Source organism: Oncorhynchus kisutch, linkage group LG15 (assembly GCF_002021735.2).
Source record: "Oncorhynchus kisutch isolate 150728-3 linkage group LG15, Okis_V2, whole genome shotgun sequence".
Lineage (NCBI taxonomy): Eukaryota > Metazoa > Chordata > Actinopteri > Salmoniformes > Salmonidae > Oncorhynchus > Oncorhynchus kisutch.
Genome location: NC_034188.2, coordinates 36,718,750 through 36,733,815, shown reverse-complemented (window position 1 = coordinate 36,733,815; position 15,066 = coordinate 36,718,750). Strand labels below are relative to the sequence as shown.

The window sequence follows — 15,066 nt, the reverse complement described above, 5'->3', positions numbered from 1 at the left end:
ATGGTGAGCTACCGAGTGGCTAGGACAGGCAAGCCCCATACTATTGTGGAGGACTTAATTCTTCCTGCTGCCGCAGATATGGCTGGGAAAATGCTCGGGAAAAAGGCCAAAAAACTATACAGACAATGCCTTCATCAAACAATACTGTTTCAACGCGCATCAGTGACACGGCAGGGGATGTTTTGAAACAATTACTGCTTCGCATACAAGCCAGTGAATTATATGGGTTACAGCTGGTTGAGTCAACAGACGTGGCGGCCTGGCACAGCTCCTGGTATATGTCCATTACGTTTATGGGGTGTCAGTTACGAAAGACATCCTCTTCTGCAAACCACTGGAAACCAGGATAACAGAAGAGGATATTTTCAAAGTATTGGACAGTAATGGACTTTGGGGGTCAAGATGTGTTTATCTTTACTGATGGCGCAAAAGCCATGACAGGAAGACATAGTGGAGTGGTAATGCACGTGCAAGCAGTTGCTCCCTACGACACTCGGGTACACTGCAGCATCCACCGAGAGGCTCCTGCTGCCAAGGGAATGCCTGACAGCTTGAAAGACGTTTTGGACACTACAGTGAAAATGGTTAACTTTGTTAAAGCAAGGCCCCTGAACTCTTGTGTATTTTCTGCACTATGCTATGAAATGGGCAACGCTTTTACAACATACAGAAGTGCACTGCTTATCAGGGGGCAAAGTATTGACACGTTTTTTTAAATTGAGAGACGAGCTTAAAGTTTTCTTTACTGACCATAATTTTCACTTGTCTGATCACTTGCATGATGACGAGTTTCTGACACGACTGGCCTATCTGGGTGATGTTTTTTCTCACCTGAATTAACTGAATCTAGGATTACAGGGACTCTCTGCAACTATATTCAATGTGCGGGACAAAATTTAGGCTATGACTAAGAAGTTGAAGCTCTTCTCTTTCTGCATTAACAAGGACAACACACAGGTCTTTCCATCATTGTATGATTGTTTTGTGTGCAAATGAACTCAAACTTACGGACAATGTAAAAGGTGATATAGCAAAGCACCTGAGTGAGTTGGGTGCACAATTACGTAGGTACTTTCCCGAAACGGATGAAACAAACAAATCCAGTTGTTTGTTTCATCCGTTTCAGGAAAGTACCTACGTAATTGAAAGTTATCCCTTTCATGCCCTGCCTTCAGTCCACTTACCGATATCTGAACAAGAGAGCCTCATTGAAATTGCAACAAGCGGTTCTGTGAAAATTGAATTTAATCAGAAGCCACTGCCAGATGTCTGGATTGGGATGCGCTCTGAGTATCCTGCCTTGGAAAATCATGCTGTTAAGACACTGATGCCCTTTGCAACCATGTACCTGTTTGAGAGTGGATTCTCGGCCCTCACTAGCATGAAAACTAAATACAGGCACAGACTGTGTGTGGGAAATTATTTAACAATTTCTCCAATACAACCCAACATTGCAGAGTTATGTGCATCATTTTAAGCACACCCTTCTCATTAACCTGTGGTGAGTTATTCAGAGTTTTCGATGTACAAATAAGATTTCATATGTAAGATGGTTAAATAAAGAACAAAATTATTGATTATTATTATATTATTATGATTATTATATGTTATTAACATTTGAGAGTGCGCTGACCCTGGTACAGGAGGGGGTATGCAGCTGGAGGTTGAATGTTTGAAGGGGTATGGGACTATAAAAAGTTTGGGAACCACTGACCTACACCCTGCAACTGCATTTTTCCCATTTTGTCAGATTTTTAAAAGACAGTCCATTAATATAGATTGACTGTGTAATCCTGTAGAACTCTAACGATACAAACCCTCATCTCGAAAACCAGACCATAGGCAACAAATGAAGAGCATTTGAAATTTGTGGGAGGCAAAGTGGATGCCTAAAGAGACTATTGTATCCCTGTATGATGATGATTCCTAAACACCTCCCTCCATTGACTGCATGTTTATGGAAATTGCACAGAATTTGCCATCCATTTTTTGTTTTTCACAATATACGATAAAAGTCATTGGCTGTATAAATGAGAGTCTCACATAAACCAGAGGAACAACACAAGATTGAGTCTTCGTCTGATCCTAGTGCCTACACGTCTAGTTCTCTAATACCTATCTGCATGCTACCTCCCCCTCTGACGTCACCGGGCTCCGACTAGACTTGGACAGCAGTGTCACCTTTGACCTTTGCGTCCCCTTTGAGGTGGACGAATAGGACACCTGGTTCCCCGTGGTCGAGTCTCTCCCGTTGTCGCCGCGGCAACACAGCACCGTCCTGACCTTTTCCCTGAAGTCGTCAGAGACGTAGTAGAAGATGAAGGGGTCGATGCAGCTGTTCAACGTGCTAACAGCTAGGCTAACCATGTAGGGCACGTACAGGTCCTCCCCGTCATCCACCAGGTAGGAGTCGGAGTAGTGCAGGAGAAGGAGGACGTTGCTGGGTAGCAGGCAACCAACGAACACTACCAGCACTAGCACAGTGACGCGCACAGCGTGGGCGTAGCGCTGGCCTCCCGCCACTAGGGTGCGTATCACGGAGCCGTAGCAGTAGAGGACGACCAGCAGGGGGAGCAGGAAGCAGAGAAAGAAGAGTGTGAGAAAGTAGGGCAGGAAGTAGTTCTCATGCTCCTCCTCAGGCAACGCGTCGTGGCACGTGGTTATGCTCGGCTCGTCCAGCTTGTAGGACTGGCGGGAGACGAGGAGAGGCACCATGGCGGCCAGCGCCACCACCCACACGCCCAGGCTCATGTAAAGGGAGGTGCGGAAGCTGCGGAGGGTTTTGGCACCGAACGGGTGCACCAATGCCACATAGCGGTCGACGGCGATGAACGCCAGGCACAGCACCGAGCCATACATGTTGCCGTAGAAGAGCGCCGTGACCACGCGGCAGAAGGGCTCACCGAAGACCCAGTCGTTGCCCTGGAAGTGATAGACTATGCGGAAGGGGAGCACCATCAGTATCAAGAGGTCGGTGGCGGTGAGGTTGATGAGGAGGATGGTGGATGGCATCTTCTTGGTACGGAACAGAAGGACCCACAGGGCCAGGAGGTTAGCCGGGAGGCCCACAGTGAAGGCTACCAGGTAGAGCATTGGCACGTAGAGCACGGTGGTGGGAGCCTGCACCTCCTGGATCTGTTTGTCTTTCAGGGTGGTGAAGTTGCAGTTGGACACCAGCTTGAAGGAGCGCAGCCCTGTCAAGGTAGAAACAGAAGAGATTTGATGATTCGTTAGAGGTTCTGCATGAAATTATTTTCAGTATAAATGCATTCATATACTGATATTTTACCTAGAAAAAGCTGTGCATCCTAGTTAAGCATTCAGATAAGGCATACCCCTAACTTGAAATGTGTAGGTGACACAAACTTCTAATGACATTTTTTATTTAACCAGGCAAGTCAGTTAAGAACACATTCTTATTTTCAATGACGGCCTGGGAACAGCCTGTTCAGGGGCAGAACGACAGATTTGTACCTAGTCAGCTCGGGGGTTTGAACTCGCAACCTTCTGGTTCCTAGTCCAACGCTCTAACCACTAGGCTATGCTGCCGCCCGTCAATGTGTGATATACACAAAGGATGGAGATATGCCTGCATTTCTCAAGTTAGGATTCAGCCCAATGCGAAAAGCTTGCAGGACTTTCACATCCATAGTCGAAAGGACATTTTAGGTGAAAACTTGAGTTACGCGGTGTGGATCTCAAGCTAGGATTCAGATCATTAAGAACAAAGTGATCTCATCAGCTTGAAAATAACCTATGGTCATGGGAGGGGTCTGGCAATACCATTAAAGTGGTCTGTGGTACTGTATGTCTGAAGGTGTGCGAAGTTGCTGGATATTGGCGGGAACTGGAACACGCTGTTGTACCCGTCGTTCCAGAGTATCCCAAACATGGATGATATGTCAATGGATGAAATGTCTGGTGAGTAAGCAGGCCATTGAAGAACTAGGGCATGTTCAGTTTCCAGGAATTGTGTACAGATCATTGCGACATTGTCTGCCATCTGTCCCGGAACAGTTGAAATCAGGATTAATCTGTGAAGAGCACACTTCTCCAGTGTGCCAGTGGCCATCGAAGGTGAGCATTTTCCTACTGAAGCCGGTTATGACGCAGAACTGCAGTCAGGTCAAAACCCTGGTGAGGACGACGAACACGCAGATCAGCTTCCCTGAGGCGGTTTCTGACAGTTTGTGTAGTTTGTTCTTCGGTAGTGCAAACCCACAGTTTCATCAGCTGTCCAGGTGGCTGGTCTCTGGCAACAGCCCTGGTGGACATTCCTGCAGTCAGCATGCCTATTCCATGTTCCCTCAAAATATGAGACATCTGTGGCACTGTGTTGTGTGACAAAACTGCGCATTTTAGAGTGCCCTTTTATTGTCCCCAGCACAAGACACACCTGTGTAATGACCATGCTGTTTAATCAGCTTCTTGATATGTTACATCTGTCAGGTGGATAGATTATCGTGGCAAATGAGAAATTCTCACTAACAGGGATGTAAAGAAATTTGTGCACAAGCTTTTATGGAAAATGTCTGGGATCTTTTATTTCAGCTCATGAAACACTTTACATGTTGCCTTCATATTTTTGTTCAGTATATTTATCACATTTGAAATGCAGATAGACTTAAGCTCGTTTAGCTCCTACACACTTAGAAAAAAGGGTTCCACAAGGGTTCTTCGGCTGTCCCCATAGTATAAATGTTTTGGGCTCCAGGTAGAACCCTTTTGGGTTCAAGGTAGAACCCTTTACACAGAGGGTTCTACGTGGAACCCAAAAGAGTTCTATCTGGAAACAAAAATCACAGGATTCTTCTATGGGGACAGACAAAGAACGAACCCTTGTTGGTTCTAGATTAGTACCTTTTTTCTAAGAGGGTTGCCTCTCTTGTTCAGTACCTTGCCTGTGCGTGTAGTGGCTCAGCATTGTGAACACTTTTTCAATCACCAATTCTATTTACATTCCAGTTTAGCCTGATGTTGTTTTAGCCATTACAGTTAAGTGGGAGGCTATAATAACAGTTCCCAGAGAGCTCAGGCTCATTTCAGCGAATGGTTTAATTTACAGGAAATAGCTGGCCGGTATATGGCAATAATGTACATAAACTACCCTATAGAGAACACATTCCTACTCAGTAGATAAGAGGCAGTAGATTAGCTTGCATGCCGGTATATCTTCAAAATCACAGGAAACATGAGCTTCCTCAACTGAAATGACCACATCCAAGCTACTTACTGTTGTACATGAACACCTACCAAAATAAAAATGAAAATTCACACAATGAAACCCAAACGAAGGGTTTCATTAAGCAAACCATTCGTTTGTGGTTTGCTTAATGAACGTGACCTGAAGGAGTTTGGATCGAAAGAAGAAGAAAAAAAGATGCACCAACTTACGGACGCCCATGCCAGTGCACTCCTCCGTGGTGGGAGAGGAGGAACAGCCATGGAGGAGAGCAGAGAGAGAGAGCAGCAATAGCAGAGTCCCGGCTGGAGTCCCGGCTGGAGCAAAGAGACTCATGGTGCTGCAGAGGATCCTTGCTCTCTCACAGCGAAAGCTATAATTTATGGTCAGGCGCTACTTCCACAAGCAGAGAGAGCTGCCTCTCCCTTCCTTCCTTTCGCTGCTTCGTGTAACGCAGCCCCTGTGTCCCAAGTCCTGTGATGATAATACAGTGAAGTCTAAAATTGTTATCTCCTTTGCCACAATATCACCCTTCAAATCACTGTGTTCCTGTCGAAGTTTGTCAAGAGTCTCAGCTGTGTCTCAGATGAGTTCAGCAGCTTGACTTCAACAGACTACACCGGTCTCTTCTACACTGTACTCCTATCCTCTATTCTAATATGGTCCAGCTGTGTGTATAGTTCTGCCTCTGGGGGAGGTGCATGTTTGGTGGTGGGGGCATGACATTGTTCTTCTCATGCTGTGATTCATATGAGGAGAGAGCGGTGAGTTGATCTTCCCCACGCTTTGAGGAACAGGAAATATGGTAATTTCACCTCTGGGGCCATAGTAAGGCATGCATTATTCCAGACAGACATCCACTCACACCCAATGACCCAAAGAGCATACAACAACAAACACACACATACAACCACACACACACTTCATAAGTAAGTGTCATTGTGCTCAAGAGTTCCATGTTCGGACATTCATTGAAAATATCCTGTCCTAAACAACAGCCCAATCCCTCTCTCCCTTGCAGCAATCTTTGTTGTCCATACTGGACTCAATCGTGCATCCTCTGATGCCATTTAAAACACAACCCACAAAAAACTTCAGGTCTTGACGCCAGAGGGTATTACATTCCTGCCGTTCTTAGGAGGACAAGCCATTGTCAAATAAGCATCAATAATCCTCCACTGGGCAGAGAGGCTGTGCTTTCCATCCAAATACTCTCTAGTTGTATAAATATCCAACCATTCGTTTTATATAAGACCTATATTTTTCACGTAGCTCGGTTTATTTGCTCCTCCTGTCTTGGCAGTCTGTCCTTCCGCACACATATACCAAGCAACCCTACTCAGACACACACAAATAAACATGACAAACACACAGTCTATCAAGCTGGATAAGCACATGTCCTGTGTCCCCAGTATGGTGACTGTGAGGAGAGAGGTAGAGGGCTGCATGAGGAGCAGTCACTTCCGTCAGAGAAGAACAGGGGCATATCAAGGCAATGGCCTTGAAAGGACTAATAGCAAAGTCAAATAGGGTCTGCAACACATCAGCATTACAGTCCTTGTCCCTTCTAGCACAGGGAAAGTGGATTGAGAGGGACTTCAACTAGCTAGCTAATGTTAGCTAATGTTATGCTGATGTGTTTTCATGTGAATTACTGACATCTCACAGGAAACGATAGGATCTTAGCTGACGGAAATGAGGGATCACGGATGTAGGGGAAGTGTGTGTGCGTTCCACCCTTGTGTTTATATATTCAGCCTCAATAGGCTATTACTGATAATGTGTTTCTGTAATTTTCTTATTGCATCTGGCAAAGTGTTACCAAATGCATTTACTCAAAGAACTTTGCAAAACTACGGTGAAATCTCTTCTCTTCAAAAAACTCCAATTAAGATTCAAAGATGTCTGCAGAAACAATGGGGTGTTAGCTATGATATAACACCTTGAGTTTGAAAACATTATTGGTTATTGAACTACAGTAAGTGAAGTGGATTAACGCCCATAAAATAATGATGGTAAAAGAATGACATCATGGGTCCCTGATCTGTACTATACAGAAATGCATAATTATTCATGTCATTCTCTACACGGTGATGTATCCTGAATAGGTACACAAAGGTAGAAAATGTAGTATCTCCCTTTGCATGTCTGGGTATTATTATACACACTGTCTATTATTCTAATAGTTACAAATTAGAACAAAATTGTAACTACTTTTCAATGTCCGACGTCTGGTGTTGGTTGGTGCTCAGTGGGTATGAGGGGGCTCATAATAAAATAATAATTTGGTGGGTGTTTATATTGGTCCTATTTCACACATGTACATGTGAATTTCAAATGTGTTTTTATGCATATGCCAACTCTCCCTGAGAGTCTGGTCATGGTAAGGGGTCTGCCATTATTGACAGCGACCGTGGAGGAATAAATCAAATCAAATCAAATCAAATTGTATTTGTCACATACACATGGTTAGCAGATGTTAATGCGAGTGTAGCGAAATGCTTGTGCTTCTAGTTCCGACAATGCAGTAATAGCCAACAAGTAATCTAACTAACAATTCCAAAACTACTGTCTTACACTTGTGTGTATAAGGGGATAAAGAATATGTACATAAAGATATATGTATGAGTGATGGTACAGAGCGGCATAGGCAAGATACAGTAGATGGTATCGAGTACAGTATATACATATGAGATGAGGATGTAAACAAAGTGGCATAGTTAAAGTGGCTAGTGATACATGTATTACATAAAGATGCAGTAGATGATATAGAGTACAGTATATACATATACATATGAGATGAATAATGTAGGGTATGTAAACATTATATTAGGTAGCATTGTTTAAAGTGGCTAGTGATATATTTTACATCATTTCCCATCAATTCCCATTATTAAAGTGGCTGTAGTTGAGTCAGTGTGTTGGCAGCAGCCACTCAATGTTAGTGGTGGCTGTTTAACAGTCTGGTGGCCTTGAGATAGAAGCTGTTTTTCAGTCTCTCGGTCCCAGCTTTGATGCACCTGTACTGACCTCGCCTTCTGGATGATAGCGGGGTGAACAGGCAGTGGCTCGGGTGGTTGTTGTCCTTGATGATCTTTATGGCCTTCCTGTGACATCGGGTGTTGTAGGTGTCCTGGAGGGCAGGTAGTTTGCCCCCGGTGATGCGTTGTGCAGACCTCACTACCTTCTGGAGAGCCTTATGGTTGTGGGCGGAGCAGTTGCCGTACCAGGCGGTGATACAGCCCGCCAGGATTCTCTCGATTGTGCATCTGTAGAAGTTTGTGAGTGCTTTTGGTGACAAGCCGAATTTCTTCAGCCTCCTGAGGTTGAAGAGGCGCTGCTGCGCCTTCTTCACAATGCTGTCTGTGTGAGTGGACCAATTCAGTTTGTCTGTGATGTGTATGCCGAGGAACTTAAAACTTGCTACCCTCTCCACTACTGTTCCATCGATGTGGATAGGGGGGTGTTCCCTCTGCTATTTCCTGAAGTCCACAATCATCTCCTTAGTTTTGTTGACGTTGAGTGTGAGGTTATTTTCCTGACACCACACTCCGAGGGCCCTCACGTCCTCCCTGTAGGCCGTCTCGTCGTTGTTGGTAATCAAGCCTACCACTGTTGTGCCGTCCGCAAACTTGATGATTGAGTTGGAGGCGTGCGTGGCCACTCAGTCGTGGGTGAACAGGGAGTACAGGAGAGGGCTCAGACCGCACCCTTGTGGGGTACCAGTGTTGAGGATCAGCGGGGTGGAGATGTTGTTGCCTACCCTCACCACCTGGGGGCGGCCCGTCAGGAAGTCCAGTACCCAGTTGCACAGGGCGGGGTCGAGACCCAGGGTCTCGAGCTTGATGACGAGCTTGGAGGGTACTATGGTGTTAAATACCGAGCTGTAGTCGATGAACAGCATTCTCACATAGGTATTCCTCTTGTCCAGATGGGTTAGGGCAGTGTGCAGTGTGGTTGAGATTGCATCGTCTGTGGACCTATTTGGGCGGTAAGCAAATTGGAGTGGGTCTAGGGTGTCAGGTAGGGTGGAGGTGATATGGTCCTTGACTAGTCTCTCAAAGCACTTCATGATGACGGAAGTGAGTGCTACGGGGCGGTAGTCGTTTAGCTCAGTTACCTTTGCTTTCTTGGGAACAGGAACAATGGTTGCCCTCTTGAAGCATGTGGGAACAGCAGACTGGGATAGGGATTGATTGAATATGTCCGGTAACACACCAGCCAGCTGGTCTGCGCATGCTCTGAGGGTGCGGCTGGGATTGCCATCTGGGCCTACAGCCTTGCGAGGGTTAACACGTTTAAATGTTTTACTCACCTCGGCTGCAGTGAAGGAGAGGCTGCATGTTTTGGTTGCAGGCCGTGTCAGTGGCACTGTATTGTCCTCAAAGCGGGCAAAAAAGTTATTTAGTCTGCATGGGAGCAAGACATCCTGGTCCGTGACTGGGCTGGTTTTCTTTTTGTAATCCCTGATTGACTGTAGACCCTGCCACATACCTCTTGTGTCTGAGCCGTTGAATTGAGACTCTACTTTGTCTCTATACTGACGCTTAGCTAGTTTGATTGCCTTGCGGAGGGAATAGCTACACTGTTTGTATTCTGTCATGTTTCCGGTCACCTTGCCCTGATTAAAAGCAGTGGTTCGCGCTTTCAGTTTCACGCGAATGCTGCCATCAATCCACGGTTTCTGGTTTGGGAATGTTTTAATTGTTGCTATGGGAACGACATCTTCAACGAACGTTCTAATGAACTCGCACACCGAATCAGCGTATTCGTCAATGTTGTTGTCTGATGCAATACGAAACCTATCCCAGTCCACGTGATGGAAGCAGTCTTGGAGTGTGGAATCAGATTGGTCGGACCAGCGTTGAACAGACCTCAGCGTGGGAGCTTCTTGTTTTAGTTTCTGTCTGTAGGCAGGGATCAACAAAATGTAGTCGTGGTCAGCTTTTCCGAAAGGAGGGCGGGGCAGGGCCTTATATGCGTCGCGGAAGTTAGAATAGCAGTGATCCAAGGTTTTGCCAGCCCTGGTTGCGCAATCGATATGCTGATACAATTCAGAGCCATCGATGTGTCTGCTTGGGGGGGAATATATACGGCTGTGATTATAATCGAAGAGAATTCCCTTGGTAGATAATGCGGTCGACATTTGATTGTGAGGAATTCTAAATCAGGTGAACAGAAGGACTTGAGTTCCTGTATGCTTTTGTGACCACACCACGTCTCGTTAGCCATAAGGCATACGCCCCCGCCCCTCTTCTTACCAGAAAGATGTTTGTTTCTGTCTGCGCGATGCGTGGAGAAACCAAAAGGGTTAAATGCCATGCTCATGGACAGATTTTTCACATTATTAACTCTGGGATTGAAAAAATTTGGCATGGTTCCTCGGATCCTCAAAAGGTTCTACAGCTGCACCATCGAGGACATCTGGTTGCATCACTGCCTGGTATGGCAACTGCTCGGGCTCCAAAGGCAAGGCACTACAGAGGGTAGTGAGAACAGCCCAGTACTGGGGCCAAGCTTCCTGCCATCCAGGACCTCTATACCAGGCAGAGGAAGGCCCTAAAAATTGTCAAAGACTCCAGCCACCCCAGTCATAGAATGTTCTCTCTGCTACAACATGGCAAGCGGTACTGGAGCTCCAAGTATCTAGGTCCAACAGGCTTCTAAACAGCTTCTATCCCCAAGCAATAAGACTCCTGAACATCTAGTCAAATGGCTACCCAGACTATTTGCATTGCCCCCCCCCCCCTACTCTCCCCTCTCCACACCACTGCCACTCTCTATGCACAGTCACTTTAATAACTCTACCTACATGTACATACTACCTCAACTAGCCGATGCCCCCGCACCTTGACTCGGTACCGGTACCTCCTGTATATATTGTTATTTTTTACTGCTGCACTTTATATTTACTTGCTACTTTTATTTCTTATTCTTATCCGTGTTTTTTGGAAACTGCACTAATGGTTAGGGGCTCGCAAGCAAGCATTTCACTATCTACACCTGTTGTATTCGGCACATGTGACTAGTACAATTTGATCCGATTTGATTTTGATTTGGTTTGATCTGAACTAGCAACCTTTCAGTTACTGGCCCAAAACGCTAACTGCTAGTTTACCTACCACTCATGGGTGGGTATCCATAAGAACGAGGAGAGGTGACATTAACTGAAGAGAGAAAGAAGAGAAGTGAGCGAGAGGGAGGGGTTGTCCAGACTGTTTTCACACTCTTGCTTTGACTACCACGTAACAGAAAGAGAAAGAAAAAAGTTACAAGCTGAACAAAACAGTATGCCAGTGGAAGGGAGGACAGTAGCACGTGACTGAACTGTGGTTTGTGACTAGTTGGAATTCTCATTGTCGCCAATTCAGTTGCAGTCATTCTGTTACGGATATTTTGGTCAAATTGTTACCGATTTGGTAACAGAATGAGTTTTAATCACTTAATAAATAAATATTAAATACATTTTTTCGGCTGGCGCTGAGGCCCAAGTGTCAAACGCATGTTAGTTTTAAATTTTGTCATGTAAAAACTGCCACATTGGCATTTTCCAGCCCTAATGCCAGAATCGGCAATTTACCTGTTCTAACCTCAGCTCGATTGCACTGAGATGGGAGGGGTGGCAATAATTTAGGTTTGTCCTTTAAAAACGAGCACAAAAGTTACAATTTCATGCATTGCTAATGGAAAGTTTTAAGACCCACACAAAGCAGGTCATAACCAGTGATGTAGTGGTAAAAAAAAAATAGGTGGGTAAACTCTGATAGCCAGTTGTGCAGAAAAAAGCAATGCTTCCTATACTTTCAATGCAGTTTTCTGCAAAAGGTGTCTTTTTTTGGTCCAGTCTGTATGGCCTTGCAAAAGCCTCACAAGTAGACCATTTAGAAACCTTTTATGGATAGGCTACTTATGCATGGCCAGGATTTGACGCATTACTGTGGAACCAGCTTTTGTCAAAGTAGGGTAAGGGTTTTTTAATTCATCAAACAAGAAAACAAGAAATTGCTAGAGGAAAATAACTTAAATGTTTCAAAATAGGAATGTCACCAGATTATCTCATCTCTCCTACCATGATGAGCATATAGCCTACACAGAGTTTTTTTATGTACATCCAAAATAATAACAGGAACTGGCTAAAATATCGTAATAGCCTACGTAGATAAAAAGGGGATGTCCACTCACTGTTTTGCTGCTGCCAAACTCTTAAATAAAGCTTTGTTGATTAACATCTATTTTAAAGCGGTATCGTGAGCCAAACCCGATAGTCTTGTCTACTTGGTGAAACGCATTGGGCATGATAAAAAAAAACTGTCTTCATTGAGAGGAGGGGAGGTAATTAATCAAATTAAACTAAACGGACTTGAACAAAAAACAACATACCTGGTCAAATGTATTGTAATGAAGACAAAGGTTATTATCCTGATTTAGACCCACCTAACTTACGACTTCGACTGGTCAAGAGTGTCACTCACTTATTCCCCCCTGCGTTGTTCGCTCTATAACCTGTTCATTAATGTGCCCTGTGACCATTATATATAGACCTCAATGCATAGACAATAAGAAGACAGTGGCAGAGTAAATTCAAACACACATTTGTTTTATCACCAAACCGGATAGCAACCTCTGTCAGGTGAAGTCCAGAATGCATGTGTAACAGGCAGTTACATGACCTACAGCATTGTCAAGCAAGTTGTTTCCGACATTTTCGGACCACTAAAGAGCCACAGAGAGTTACCGCAAGTCGCAAAGAAAACAGGAGCTGCCTCCACTATTCCAGCACCATTTCACCAACAACATCAAATCACCTCTGCTTCGTCTAATACAATGACAATTAAAAGAGACCAAAAACAATTTAGTCCTTGTAGAGAAAAGCCAATGCCATCTTCCTCTCTTTCATTTTGATGAAACGGTCTGTCATTCTATCATACATGATGTTTGGATCAGAATCGCCATTATAATCAATGGCCAGTACGGAGAATTAAGTAAAACCACAAGTCCAAATCCCTATCTCCATCCATGGCTAATTTTGGAAAGGGACAATTTTAGCTAGCTAGCTAGCCACCGGAGGACCACAACAACAAAATGAGATGCAACAATTCAAGTTTTTCTGTCATTGATGGATGATCTCAATAGGATTTAATAGGAGTTACCATCAACTGTACATTTCGACCAGAAGTGGACTGCCACTTGACAACTCTTCACTCCAAAAGATCAAACCCAATGATCAAACCCAAACTCAACTTATCAAACCCAATGAGTTGATAATAATGTCTATTATTGCTGGGCTGGAATAGAAGTCTGCTCACCCAGTAGATCAGGGAGTGGAACAAGGTTGGCCACCTGTTGAACGCGGAACGAGGGAGAGATCGGTTTGTTGCTTTGGAATGTTTATTGTTTTGAAAGTGTATTGAAAAGTTTCTTAGTAGCTAGCTAACTTTTTAGTTTGGATCCCGCAACGCAGTTGGCATCAGTTGTTGGGAATGCTACTCTCTGTCCAGATATCCTTCCGACCAAGGCCAAGTCTGAGGAGCTATTTGGCGTAGCAGCTAGCTGGCGGCTGGGACCGCGGATTGTCCCTGGTTTGTGGCTGTCTAGATCCCTGCTGTTTGTTGTTGTTTTCAATCTTCCCTGTGACCTGTCCTGTCTAGAACTGCGAGGAGTAACAGCGTAACCTACATTGCTAGCTACCATGACAAATACCAAAGATGGCAGAGTACCATTGAGGACAGTGGTGTCTCTCTATCACAGGTAAAGGGTCTTTCAAACGAATAAAAATAGTTCAACAAGCAGTTGTTACAACAACAAGAAAATAGCTTGAAGTGACTCTATAGCCACTCCTATCTGTCATATCTTTAATCTGAGACGAGAGGAAAGTCTTTCTCCTCAGGCCTGGAGGGAAGCCAAAGCTGCTACCCCAAGAGTGGTAAAGCAGCCTTTACTGGTTCTAACAGCAGACCCATCAGCTTGCTGCCAGCTCATAGCAAACCCCCAAAAATGTGTTTGACCAAATACGGTATATTGCTAATTCTCTTTAAACAAATTAACAACATACTTTCAGCATGCTTATAGAGAAGGGCACTCAACATGTACTGCACTGCCACAAATGACTGATGATTGGTTGAAAGAAATTGATAATCAGAAGATTGTGGGAGCTGTACTGTTAGATTTCAGTGCAGCCTTTGATATTATTGACCATAGCCTGTTGTTTAAAAAACATCTGTTATGGCTTTTCAACCACTGCCATATTTTGGATGTCAAACATGGAAATTGTGGTGTACCTCAGGGCAGCTCTCTAGGCCCTCTACTCTTATATTTTTACCAATGGCCTGCCACTGGCATTGAACACGGCATATGTGTCAATGTATGCTGCTGATTTAACCATATACACATCCACAACCACAGCAAATGAAGTCATTGAAACCCTTAACGACGAGTTGCTGTCTGTTTTGGAATGGGTGGCCAGTAATAAATTGGTCCTGAACATCTCTAAAACTAAGAGCATTGTATTTGCTACAAAAGTTCATGACCTCAGCTGAATCTGGTAATGAATGGTGTGGCTGTTGAACAAGCTGAGGAGACTAAATTTAAGAACACTTAAGAACTTAAAACACTTCAATTTAAGAACACCTACTCATTCAAGGGTTTTTCTTTATTTTTTAACTATTTTCTACATTGTAGAATAATAGTGAAATGACACCTAAAGAATTATGTAGTAACCAAAAAAGTGTTAAAACAAATCAAATCAATTCAAATAGCTACCCTTGATGTCAGCTTTGCACACTCTTGGCATTCTCTCAACCAGATGCATGAGGTAGTCACCTGGAATGCATTTCAATTAACAGGTGTACCTTCTTAAAAGTGAATTTGTGGAATTTCTTTCCTTC

At 44.3% G+C, this 15,066-nt stretch overlaps 1 protein-coding gene across 1 annotated transcript; it reads right to left on the bottom strand.

Moving 5' to 3' along the window:
• Positions 1-1,227: 1,227 nt before the first annotated feature.
• On the bottom strand, positions 1,228-5,910 carry LOC109905268 (proteinase-activated receptor 4). Its single transcript, XM_020502551.2, has 2 exons — positions 5,395-5,910; positions 1,228-3,194 (listed from the first exon to the last, which is right to left on the bottom strand). The coding sequence occupies exons 1-2, from the start codon at positions 5,516-5,518 to the stop codon at positions 2,116-2,118; spliced, it is 1,203 nt and encodes a 400-aa protein (XP_020358140.1). The 5' UTR covers positions 5,519-5,910; the 3' UTR covers positions 1,228-2,115.
• Positions 5,911-15,066: the final 9,156 nt, after the last annotated feature.